At 39.5% G+C, this 13,632-nt stretch overlaps 1 protein-coding gene across 36 annotated transcripts in view; it reads left to right on the top strand.

Moving 5' to 3' along the window:
* The window catches only part of MAGI1 (membrane associated guanylate kinase, WW and PDZ domain containing 1), a 666,590-nt gene that overhangs the window by 516,297 nt on the left and 136,661 nt on the right, over positions 1 to 13,632 (top strand). For all 36 annotated transcript variants that reach the window (XM_055383931.2, XM_063703895.1, XM_019023923.4 and 33 more), the window contains one exon: positions 11,404 to 11,523. In XM_055383931.2, coding sequence (XP_055239906.2) covers positions 11,404 to 11,523 — 120 coding nt within the window. The remainder of the gene's footprint in view (positions 1 to 11,403; positions 11,524 to 13,632) is intronic.

Genomic DNA, 13,632 nt, shown 5'->3' with positions numbered 1-13,632 from the left:
ATAAATGTGTATCTAATGCTGAAGATTCTTATCCTTTATTTCCTGGATGCTTTTTAATACTGTTTGAAATGAATCAATTACAGCCTGAGAACTCTCATGTTCCTGACTTTATTGAATGCGAGGTTTCCATGAGTTTGTATGTGCCAAAGTTCCCTTCCCTGAAAAATGAGGAAAAATGATTAATGTTCAGGTTCAAGTTGACTTTCCTGTGGAATGTTTTCTGGTCCTCCTCAGTATTCTGGTTAAGAGGCAGTAAGACATAGTTCCTGACAGTTTAGGTTTGGGATCAAAGAGGTTGTGGGGAAGGGTTTTACCAGCTTTCTTCTCCCAGACCGTCAACTCCATCAGCTCCCCGCTATGTTTCCTGGATGAAGACAGTGTTGATTTATTCAACCCTGGGTGAAGAGCTGTGGAAATTCAGCTGCACCTCGCTCCTCCCCTAGTTTATCCTCCCACCCCTCCCCAGTGTCTTCTTTGTGTACAGAAGTTCCCACCTAGTAACAAAAACCTGGTTTCAAGTCCTGGTCCTGCCACTTACCAGCTGTGTAATTCTTGGCAAGTCACATAATGTGTGCATGTTTTCTCATCTGTGACACAGGATAATAATATTACCTACTTTATAGTGTTGTTGCAAGGATTAAATGAGATAATGCATATAAAGAATAGACGTTGACCTAAATACAGATTTTTTAAATGAACATAATTTTCTAATGCCTTTAATTTGCTGAGGGGTTTGTATCCTTGCACATGAATGTATTTGGTCTCACAATCATTCTGTGATATAGTCAGAGCAGTAGTTACCCTTTTTGTTTTACAGATAAGGACATTGAGTGCATAAAAGGGAATGTTCCAAGGTAGTCACATAATTAATTTAGTGGCAGAGCTGGATCAAGACTGGTTCTTCTTACATCAGCTCCTTGAGCTGCTGTTTTTGTTTATTACTGGGAACCATTTGCTTGCCCTAGACAAACATATACTCTCTTTTTGTATTATATGATTCATTCAACAATCTGGAAGGTTCACATTTTTCTTTGACATAATGTGGTTCTCCTTGAAAGGTAACATGTTTACACTTAACTGAGAGCACCTGGCTTCCAGGAAAAGGATACATGGACGGTTTGAATAGTTCCTGTGGAGCTACTTGGATTTGGCACTCAAAACTTCTTCTTTTCCTTCATCCCATGTCATAGCTATAGAGAAAAGAGCTAGAAGTAGGATCATGAAAACCAGATCAGATGCTTCCCATCTCTCATGTCTAGGCCACTTTTGCAAATCATCAGCACAATGGAATAAATGCCAAGTCCTTATTTATTTCAAGTATTGTAGGTGTGGTTTTTAAAATGAGATTCCAATACCTTCATCATACAGTGTTCTTCCATGCAAGATGGAACCTGAAATGGTCTGCTGATCCCAAACCTGCAAGTTATAGCTGGAATAAAATAATTGTCTTTACACACCTGCTGTTGAATGGCTTGGCATTATTCCATTTATGAGATGAAATTACTGACACTACTGTGTTGAGATCTGGGATAGAAAAAATAAGGGTCCTGTTTCTGACCTTTGTTATCATAGTTGAGAGTTTTGGACAGAGAATACCCCATTATTCAAAATGGTGCTTCTAGAAAGGATCCATTTATGTTGCCCTGAGTGGCCTTGCTTCTTTGTGAAGTGATTTGTAGATCACCACATATAAAGTGTTAAATAACTCAACAACTTACCCTGATTCCTGAGGAGGAGGCTGGCCTTCTTTATTCGTGTTTATTTTATAATGTGTTATAGGGATGACAATCAGTCAAGTCTCTTTTAGCTGCTTTCTCGTTTACAATGAGGCATCAATTCTGATTAGACACAGACCCAAACTGATTCCAAGTTCTTAGAAGACAAGGATCTTTCCTTTTCAACTTTGTTCTGCTGGAGGTACAGCACACCTGGGAGTGGGGAGGGGGCAGTGTATGTGTGTGTGTGTGTTGCTTAGTGACACTAACAATTTGAGTCACATTTATTCACGTGACCCTTTTGAGTCTGCATAGCTGTCTCATCTGGGATTACCTGTATCATGGATTTTTACCCCCTCTCTCCACTGTTCGTTTTCTAACCACTCCCACCCTCGAAAGTAGTAGGAGCCATAGATTTTCTTTCAGCCCTTTTCTTGGCACCATGACCACCTTACCCACACACCTTTTCTTTTCACATTGGAATTGTTTCTGCTTCAATGCACCCTTCTGTCTCCCTCTCTCACCTTTGGGTCCCTAATTCCTAATGTAATGGTATTTGGAGGTAGGGCCTTTAGGAGTTAATTAACCAAAGGTCAGATTCTCGTGATGAAATTAATGCCCCATGTAAAAAGGGGAAGGGCTTTCATTTCCTGTCGTGTGAAGATACAGCAAAAAGGCAGCTGTCTGAAAATCAAGAAGAGGGTCCTCTCACCGGACAGTTCTTGTTATGTTACCCAGGCTGGATTTGAACTACTGGGTTCAAGCAATCCTCCCACTTCAGCTTCCCTTGTAGCTGGGACTCCAGGTGTGTGCCAAAATGCCTGTCTCAACAATGCTTATTGTTTAAGCCACCCAGTTTATGGTATTCTGTTATAACAGTCCAAACTAATGAAGACAAATCCTTATACTTATGCTAAGCAGAAAGTCTCAAATTGACATTAATAGGCATCTAAGATATTTCTAATGTTTGTCAATCCCCTTTTGTGATAATAGGATAATTCAGACCTCAGGCTCAGAGCCTTCGGCTGCAGATAAAACAAAATGGCTTTATTTTTGTTGCATTTATTTTTAGTTACTTACTGTTTATGGCAGGATGAAACTGATTTTCCATTTGAGGTAAAGCTAAATGTTTCCTTTTTTAAAAAATTATATACAGTAAAATTCACCATTCGTGGTGTGCGCTATGGGTTTTGACCAAAGCACAGTCGTGCAACCACCACCGCAGGCAGGAAACAAAACAGTGTCCTCCTCCTTTCCCTAATTACCTGTGCTGCTCCCACCCTACATAGCTGGTAACCACTGCTTGATTCTCCATCTCTATAGAATATATAGAATATAAATGGAGTAATCATACAGTGTGTAATCTTTGAGTCTGGCTTCTCTTTCCCTGAGCATAATGTATGTGAGACTCGTCCATGCTGTGTGTATCTGTAGTTTTGCTGAGCAGTAGTTCTTTGTAGGGATGTGCCACAGTGAATTCATTCACCAATTGAACCACATTTGGTTGTTTTCATAAAGTTTTGGTTGATTATGCATAAAGCTCTTCTAAACATTTGTGTATGGGGTTTTGTGTGAATATGTTTTCATTTCTCTGGGGTAAACATTTAGGAGTGGGATTGTTAGGTCATATGAGAAATTTATGTTTAACTTTTTAACTAACTGCCGAACTCTTTCCCCAAATGGTTGTACCATTTTGTATTCTTCCCAATAAGGCATGTGAGTTCTAGTTGCTCCATATTTTTGCCAGCATTTGGTATTACAGAAACATTTTTAAACCATTCTAATAGGTTCGTGGTGGCTAAGTATTTCCTTTTAACCCAAATATGTTTAAATTTTTTTCTTTTTTTTTTTGAGACAGAGTCTCGCTCTGTTGCCCACACTGGAGTGCAGTGGCACGATCTCAGCTCCCGGGTTCAAGCAGTTCTCTGCCTCAGGCTCCCAAGTAGCTGGGAATACAGGTGCCTGCCACCACTAATTTTTCTATTTTTAGTAGAGGCGGGGTTTCACCATCTTGGCCAGACTGGTCTTGAACTCCTGACCTCATGATCCATCCACTTCGGCCTCCCAAAGTGCTGGGATTACAGGTGTGTGCCACCGCACCTGGCCTGTTTAATTTTTTTTAAAAGCAGTTTCAGAAGGGGTTTTTTTAATATTAAATAAGATGTCTGTTTCACCACAAAAGGCAGTTTGATTTGAGGGATAGATATCAAGTAAATTGTAGTGCTGATTGTCATATATGGCAAAAATTGTGCGAGAGGTAGGTAACTGAGTGAATTTGGAGGACTAATACATTCTACTGTGCTCTAGCTCTATCAGCTAAAGAATGAACTGCATGAGGCTGTCCTGGATATCCAACTGATACTCTGGATATTTATCAGATGCAAATGATTGTGTTAGAATAGGAAAATGATGATCTGTTCTTAACACGTAAGCGGTTGCAGTGACTGTCATTTTTTGAAGTCTTGTTAGATTTTGACAAGCAGGACCCTGATTAATTTAACAGCAGGTGATATCATGGAATATTGACAATTTAATCTTTGTGGGCTGATTATTTTCCTTTAACAGTCTGGCCATAAGACCATTTGGACAGTTGCTGAGTGAGATCTCAACATCTTGAAACCGGATGGCGTTGGGAAGGTGAAGCAGTGGGAAATGGCTTATCAGAATTTCACCAGTAGGATTTTTCTTTTTCTGCCTCAACTGGATATTTCAAGAGAATGTCTAGAATAAAAAGATAGCGCGGACAAGTTCCCAGTCCAGTTTCCTTTTTGTAGTCATGGTTTGTGGATTTCAGTGATAAGGAAGGTCACTTTCTCATTTCCTCAGCACGAGTCTCTGAAGCCAGATACACTGCAAGTTTATGAACCATAAAATGTGTGTAAGAAGCAGATAGCCACTCAAGCTTTACTGGATGAACTTTGGGGGCATTGCTAATTCATTCTGAGACACTCACTAGGACATAGCTCAAATTAATTACTTAAGTTATTATCTAGTGGTGGGAAGGGTTGATATTCACTATTCTAGTACAAATCTTGGAGGTACTTAAATACTTAAAAAGGACCCTGTTTAAGTGATGAGCAGTTTGGGGTTTAAAAATAAAATCAAGTGGAAAAAATAGTACCACTTTCTCAAATCTACTTGTAGTATATTCCTATTCATCGGTAAGGCAAGTAAAGTATTGTTGACCTTGAGGCTGGCTTTCTGTGAGATGGGAAACCTTGAAACATTGTTTGTGTGATTCAGCAGGAGTCTATAAGTTGTTTGCATGTTTTTTTGTGAGGACTAAGTTACTGTTGAAAGTACTTGAATAAAATACCCAAGAATCAGGTCTTAAAATATTTCTTAAATAATGATTTCATTCAGTTTATAAAATGCCAAGACAGTTACCTGCCTATTGATACCATTTGGAGCATGAGAGTTGTTTAAACAATCATTTCATCTCTTCCCGTTTCTGAAGCTACCCTCCTGAGCTTACCACTGTTAAGGGTATAGTATTATTATACCCATTTAACTATGTGAACTCATAAAACTCATAAACTTGTAAAACAAGCCATATTCTGTTTTTCAATGAAATGCAGTGATAGTTTACATCTTATTCTGTAATTTGTTTGTATCACTTCAGTGCACATTAAAGGCGTTCCTTCAGGTAACTGCATGTAGATTTAACCATTCTTTTTTTTTTTTTTTTTTTTTTTTTGAGACGGAGTCTCAGTCTGTCGCCCAGGCTGGAGTGCAGTGGCGCAATCTCAGCTCACTGCATCCTCTGCCTCAGCCTCCCAAGTAACTAGGACTACAGTTACCTGCCACCACGCCTGGCTAATTTTTTGTATTTTTAGTAGAGATGGGGTTTCACCGTGTTAGCCAGGATGATCTCGATCTCCTGACCTCGTGATCTGGCCACCTCGGCCTCCCAAAGTGTTGGGATTACAGGCATGAGCCACTGCACCTGGCCAATTTAACCATTCTTTACCATTTACCATTACATAGCTAAAACATTTTCCCAAGGGTGGATCAACCATATTTCATTCAATCATTTCCATATTCGTGGACACTCATTTTTTCTGTGTCTTGGAGGGCTGCTTTTGTTTTGGTCTTTTTTGTTTTGTTTGCTACAAACCATGCTGTCACAAATATCTAAGAAATTTTTTTTTTTTCCTAGAGACCACAGCCAATAGGAATCAATAGAATTTTTAAAACAAATCGTGGAGTTGACTAGATAGTTTTTCAAAGCATATGAGAGTTTTTTTTTTTTTTTTTAAGAGCAGTTTTCTTCTATCTGTTTGAGATGTCATGCTGTTTCAGGTAAGTATGTTTCTTGTTCTTACTTTGAGTGCTAGAAGTTGTTTGGGACATGGTACTGGATGTAGTGTAATGAAGGCAACTCAGATATTCTCATGGTTGAGAGCTGTACTGACCAGTCCAGTAGCCACTAGCCGCATGTGGCTATTCAAACTTAAAGTTATTAAGATTAAATAAAAGTTCATATTCAGTTTCTCAATCACACTGGCCACTTTTTAATAGCTACATGTGGCTAGGGGCTACCAGGATAGACAGCACAGATATGGAACATTTCCATGAAGACAGGTTCCATCAGACAGTGATGGTTAAGGATGAGAGATGCTGCTGTCACATTGCCTGTGTTCAGACAGACCATGGCTCTGCCCAACTTGTTATGTGACCTTGGGCAGGTTACTTCTCTGAGTCTGAGCTTCTTCATCAATAAAATGAGGGTAATAATAATCTTTACTTCTGTGTTTCTTGTGAAGATTATATACAATAATAGTATTGATTAAGTGCTTAACAGCTTGCTTGGGACATAAGTGAACATCTGAGAAATGGAAGCTATTATTTTTTTCCCAGTGTTATATATTTTTTTTCTTTTTTGGGGGGTTGGATGCTGTGCTTATTATTAGCTTAGAGCTAATAACTGCAAGATATCGTTGGCCCAATTTCTAGCTAGAAAAAGAGAAGGCAGTATTGTAGGCTAAGGAAAATCCCAGTTTGTCAGCCTGGTTGCTTTTTTTTTTTCTTTTTTTTTATATTAATACGCTGTCCCTGAGAAACATGGTAGAATTTGTTTTACTCGTCTTCTGTCAGGAAGTAACCCTTCTGGCTTTGTTAGAAGCATGGTTTATAATAATTGTACCCAACCCAGATGGCTCCTGAAAACCCTTTGAAATGCCATCTGCCAGGCGTGTGTCCAGCCAGCAGCCTGTCATTCTGCTACAAGAAAAGAGAAGGCGGGGTCCCCTCCCTGGGTCCTTTTCTCCACAACATCGGTGAATAGAGCCTGGTCAGGTTGGCCCAGACCCAGGGCGGGCTGCTCAGAGGATAGCTGGGAAACCTTCTGCTAGCCTGAGCATGGAAAGGTTTTGTCTGGGTAATAAACCCTGAACGTTTTGTGGGTGGAGACTTGCCCGCCCTCCCGCTCCCTTCCCCTGCTGCTGTAAGGCATCCTAAGCATATTTATTTACATGGAAAAATGGGATCTGCTAGTTTCATGTTTCTGCTGAAATGTAGCATTTTTGACGTTCTTGATTATTTTGAATCCTCTCAGGAAATTAAGACCCCAGGGTAATTGTTGTCTTTAAGGTAAACCTGACAAATTGGATCTGAAAACATCATTGAAAGAATGGCAAAGATGGCTGCAGAAGGAGAAAAAAATCAACATTGTCTAGTTTGGCAAGACTATGAAACTCAACACATTTTTTGTTTTGTTTTATTTTGTCCTCATTTTTTTTTCAAGATGGATTAAGTTAATGGAACTTTGGTATGGAGGCTGAATATGAGAGTTGCCATATAGAACATATTTAGGACAGATCCTTTCACAGCAAGTTTCAAAGAGATTCTATTCTTGCACTGCACTGGAATTCCCAGTGTGATGTAGACTGTTTGTGTTTTAGAGGTAGCTGGCTGAACAGCTTTTTCACTTGGCTCCAAGACATCACACCCTCCTCCTTTGCTCCTATCTTGCTGGCTACTGCTGCTTAGTCTCCTTTGACGATCTTTCTCTTATTCTCATCTTCGAAAAGTTAAAAGTTCTTAGTATTCAGTCCAAACTTCTTGGCTTTTTTTCCCCTAAACTCTCTCTGTAGATTTTATCTTTCTGTCTCTTGCCTTCAAATGCCATTGGTTTACTAATCAACTGATCACTCTTAATATTATTATTAAGTTTACATTCCACCCTCTACTCTGACCTTCAGACTTTTAAGGTCAGCTGTGCTCCAGCTCTCTGCTCGTAGGTGTCTATTAGGCATTTCAAACCTAACATGTCCAAAAGTGAACTTTTGATTTTCCCTTTTCCCAAAACCTTTCCCCTCAGCCTTCTCAATCTCTGCAACTGGCACAGCCCATTTGCCCAGGTCACAAAATAGGTATTTCTGTCTTTATTCTGTCTTTCTTACATACAACATCCAATCCATCAGCAAGTTCTATTAGTTCTGTCTTCAAAATATAGACCTAGCATGGTGTGATGAGCTGACATACTTTTTAAAATTTATTTTTATTTTAAGTGCTAGGATACTTACATATGACATGCAGGTTTGTTACATAGGTAAACATGTGCCGTGGTGGTTTGCTGCACCTGATCTTCGTATTAAGCCCCACATGCATTAGCTATTTATCCTGGTGCATCTCCATCCCCCTGATGCTCTCTGTCCCCCATCGTTGGGTGGCATGGAGAGCATCAGGATAAATAGCTAATGCATGTGGTGCTTAATACCTTGATGATGGGTTTTACTTTTAATATGTCTGTTCTATGGACTATGCTGTAGCTCTTTAAAATACTCATGTTTGTAATAGAAATCTCACTGCTTCTTATCACTTCTGTCCTATTCTAGTCCATATCTTGATTACCATTCACCCGGACACTATGGTAACCACCCAACTGGTCCCCCTGCTTTTGTTCTTTCCCACCTCCCGCCCTACTCTCCAAAAACTTGTTCTCCTTGAAGTCAAAGAGCTTTAAAAAGGAAAACCAAGCCGAGTGTGGTGGCTTATGCCTGTAATCCGAGTAATTTGGAGGCCAAGGTAGGAGGACTGCTTGAAGTCAGGAGTTAGAGACCAGCCTGGGCAATATAGTGAGACCCCCCATTTGTACAAAAAAAAAAAAATTAGCTGGGTGTGGTGGCAAGTGCCTGTAGTCCTAACTACTCAGGAGGCTGAGGTGAGAGGATCTCTTGAGCCCAATAGTTCAAGGAGATAGTGAGCTGTGATTCCTCCAGTGCACTCCAGCCTGAGCGATAGAGCGAGACTCTGTCTCTGAAAAGGAAAATAAAAGAAAAACCAAATCAAGGCACCGCCTTGCTCAAAACCATTCGAAGGATGACATTCCATTATCCTTAGAATAAAATATGAAGTGTTTTCTATGGCCTACGTAATCTTGCCACTTGCTTTCTTTTCCAGCCCTTTTTTCATCACTGTACCGCAACCATGCTGGCCTTTCTGCCCTTCCCTGAACACACCAGATCACACCCGTATCAAAGCCTTTTCCCTTCCCTCTGCCTGGATGCATTCCCCATCACCTTTTCTATTAGCCAGGCTCTTCCTCATCACCTAGCTAATATAGCTTCCCTACTTCTCCCTTGCTCCCTCCCTCCAAGACACTGTCTAAACCTTTAACCTATGTTGCTCTGGCATACTTTCTAATCTTTCAGTCTGTAGAAGAATGATTTCCTCCTGATATTATATGCTATATTTATTTATATACATATTTGTTTTCTGTGTCTCACAGTAACATATACATTCCATCAGGGCATGAGCTTTGTCTTGTTCACCAGTGTTTCCCCAGTGCCTGGCATGTGTTGGGGCCTCAGTAAATATTTGTTGAATAAATACAATATATAATGCCATGAATACACACACATATACATAAACAGATATATATATATGTATATAATAACAGATTATTATAGTGGGATTTGAACGGTAAGATTCTATCAATTCATTCTAACAAAAACATAAACTATAATGTCTGCTAAAAATTATTGAGCAAAGCCCTCAAAAAGGATTATCTCATTCAATACACACAACAAACTTATGGATTAGGTGCTATTATTATCCCTATTTTGCAAACAAGGATACTGAGAAATAGACACTAAGGAACCTGTCCAAGACCACAGGTTGGAGAGGCAGACCATGAACCTAGGATTCCCACTCCAGACCACTGTTCTTTAACAGTATATGATACTGTCTCTATGTTTCCTGTGCCTGACACTTGAGATTTAAATTTAAAAGTTGTGAACTACCTCAAGGGATTTGTCATCACCTGCCAGGGGAGGCACGAAACGGGAACAAATTAGGAAACAGTGTAAAAGTAGACTTTTTAACCTGAAGGTTCTAGCATGCTGATTATGAGAAGCAAACATCTATACTATAACCATCCTATGCCCAATTTGCAGCTATTTAAAATATTCAGATTTCAGATAGAAGAATTATGTGCACTAAAAATACATTTTGCCTGAGTAAAGTGTGTACTAAGTGTTGAGTGTTTTTGACTTATGAAAATTGTGAATATCCAGTGTAGGTGTGGATGCGGTTATTCACATGGGCAAATGATCAGAGACTGCACAGTGCTAGGACCTTTAGCGCCACTAGGCACATATAGTCGGTTATTTAATTGCATTACATTTCAACGAAGAGATCCTAGACATAGGGAAATATTGTTGCTTATTATATAGGAAAACGTTGACCTTAAATCACCACCACAGGTAATAATGCCTTGCAAAATGAGCTCTGTTGAATGTAACAGCAGAAATCACATTTTTTGCTCTTTTTTTTCATCTCATAATATTTAACATAGGCTCCTAGTACACGGTACATAGTTGCTGTTTGGTTTATTTTCCTTTCTTGACTTATGTGTAAACCACATTCTACTCATTGCTTCCACTTTGTTGACTGAGATTGGGCTAAAATGATAGATCCATAGCCCAGCACCTGAGCTGGGTGACTTTTTTACTCTGGATGCTCTGCATTATTTCATAAGAGGAAGCGTTACATTTGTTAGCCACTGAGAAGATGACCAGATTAATTCAGGGGGAGAATTTTCTAGCAAATGCAGTGTCCTTTCTCCCTAGTCAGAATTCATGGACGGCCTCTTTTTGCCCAACATATTAATTACATGAGGAGCAGCAGCATTTTAATCCCTGGGAGATGTCCAACCACAGATGTCAGGCAATCATATTTCTCTGGTGATGTGTTTATGCAGCGGGTGTCATTTTCTTTAAAGGGCTTTGGAACTTGCCGGTTGTATTGAGGAATACGAGAATCTCAAGGCCTATGATAAAAACACAAACCCCTTAGGCTCTGAGCTTAAGGTGGATACGTTTTTAGTATTTACTGGAGTCGTAAAAGCTGCTGACTGTGAATGTTGTCTGTATAAAATCCAGTTCACCTTTTTTATTCAGTGCATTGTCAAAAATGGTATAAAACTCTCTCTAGGTTACCCAGCTGTGCTTGGTTTTCTCTCTCTCCCATTTGGGGGTCCCAGGCACTAGAGTGTGGAAATGAGAATGCTGTTGTGTTGTATTAGAAAGAAGTTGCCTTTACTGTGTCCCTGTCTGGACAGATGAGGCGGCAGAGTCTTAGGTACGCCCTCTTACTGAACAGGTTATTTTAATTACACCTGGATGTGGAACTTCCTGTTTTAGTTGATTGATGGTTTGTTGTGCCTTTGTATTTTCTGCTACAGGCACAACCCGATCTCCCAGAGAAGGAGAAGTGCCTGGCGTGGACTATAACTTTCTGACTGTGAAGGAGTTCTTGGACCTCGAGCAGAGCGGGACTCTTCTGGAAGTCGGCACCTATGAAGGTGAGTTACTTGTACGACAGCATAAAACGCTTCTCTCCTGGGTACTTGAGAGAAGCCAGAGCCATCCAGGCAAAAATGTTTTGTGGAATCTGGAGGTCTAAACAAATAACAGGAGATTGCAGTTCACCTTAATATGACGAATAATAGATAAAGTCTATGGAATAAGGCTTTGTGGAGTTCTTTAAAAATAGTTTTAGTTTTTCTCTAGGAGTTTTCTTTTTTGATTTACCTATTCAAGTATGTGGGTGTGTTTTGTTTTTAATATGGACATGTATGGTATTAGGAGAGAAGGAAGAATCATGGTTAATCACAAAATGTGAACCTATAAGTAGTGTTGTTTTAATATTGAAGAAATAAAATATCACTTTCCTACTGACTGGTTTTTAATGTATTTTTATGTGATTCATAAAGCAAACTTTTTTTTTTTTTTTTTTTTTTGAGACGGAGTCTCGCTCTGTCGCCCAGGCTGGAGTGCAGTGGCGTGATCTTGGCTCACTGTAAGCTCTGCCTCCTGGGTCCATGCCATTCTCCTGCCTCAGCCTCCCGAGTAGCTGGGATTACAGGTGCCTGCCACCACGCCCGGCTAATTTTTTGTATTTTTAGTAGAGACAGGGTTTCATCGTGTTAGCCAGGATCATCTCGATCTCTTGACCTCGTGATCCGCCCGCCTTGGCCTCCCAAAGTGCTGGGATTACAGGAAAGCAAATTATTTTAAAAATATTTAGCTAAGTAATCTTCATATACCTGTCTCCCACCTGCCTGATTTAGGATTCAATATTATAAATAATCTGATTACTCTTCTGAAGTTTATGTCAATACAGACATGCGTGTGCACATGCGTATGTACATATGTGCATGCCTGTTGTATGGATATTCCCATTTCTTCCCAGTTTTCCCCAAAAGGTAGTATGTAGTACATGCTGTTTGGACCTTGCTCTTTTTGTTTAACAGTATGTCTTAATAGGTCATTGCAATTCAGTAATAAAGCACTTCTGATTTTCTTCTTTTTGAAATATAATTATAAAAATTATAATTCCTTTGTATGGGCATACCATAATTTATTTAACCACTTCCCTCTGAACAAATATTTGAGTCAGTTTCAATGTTTCATATTTCTAAACACTGCTGAGTTGAATGACATGGATGTATCATTTCATACAGGTGCAAACATATCCATAGGATCAGATCCCATTGCTGGGTTAAAGCCAAATGTGGTGGAAAAAAGTCACGTTTTTCTGAAAAGAGTATTATAGCTTGATTACTTTTTGGAGTGTTATTATTATTTGAGGCAGAAGTGGTGTAATGATACTATTAACTAGGACAGATTATTAACTTGGTCAAGTTATTATGTGTATCTCTTTACAAACTCTTTAAAATTTGGATTTATTAGGCATTCACAGGGGCATTTTAAAGATTAGACTTAAACATAAAGGGTAAATACAAAGTAGATTATTATTTTATTAGGGACATTATAGCTTTAATGTGATAATTGCTCCTGTTACAGTGACTAACACTCATACCATGATCATGAATCTTAGAGATGGCTGTTTCTGGTTTGATATTCTTTGGAGAAGACGGGAAGGAGCATTGTCTTTGTACATACTGCTCCTTTCCAAACTGTGAATATACAGTAGAGAGTGTATATTAATCAAATTCCTGCTCATGAATCAGGAATTTTTGTTTGTTTTTGAGTGTTGCTAATTATCAGTTGGCTTAGTTTCCTGAAACTACATGTTGGAATGTGACTGGGTGGCTGGTGGGCTGGGCAGGGGTCTGAGAATAATCGAGGTCTACGAGTGTATAGAGGGAAGGGAGGGGGGCTGCGGGAAGGTACAAGGAGCTTCTTCAACATGTTGTCAGCATGCTGTCCTCACATGTTGTACATGTGAAGAGGAGAGCATGTGTGACTCCTCTTTGGTTAGCAGAGAGAGAATTGTCCTCATCTGCAATCAGTTATTATGCCCATCTGGGGGGCTTCAGTCGTCAAATATATAAAACATCTATTTGCATTTTTGGAGAGGCTGGGGTGGGAGTGGTTGTACAAAGCAAAAGAGGATTGGGTCGGAAAGGAAAAACTTGTGATTTAGACTCCAATTTAACTTGGAAGAT

The sequence above is a fragment of the Gorilla gorilla genome, chromosome 2 (assembly GCF_029281585.2).
Source record: "Gorilla gorilla gorilla isolate KB3781 chromosome 2, NHGRI_mGorGor1-v2.1_pri, whole genome shotgun sequence".
NCBI lineage: Eukaryota > Metazoa > Chordata > Mammalia > Primates > Hominidae > Gorilla > Gorilla gorilla.
The sequence above is the reverse complement of the archived record's forward strand: the minus strand, read 5'-3'. Positions and strand labels throughout refer to the sequence as shown.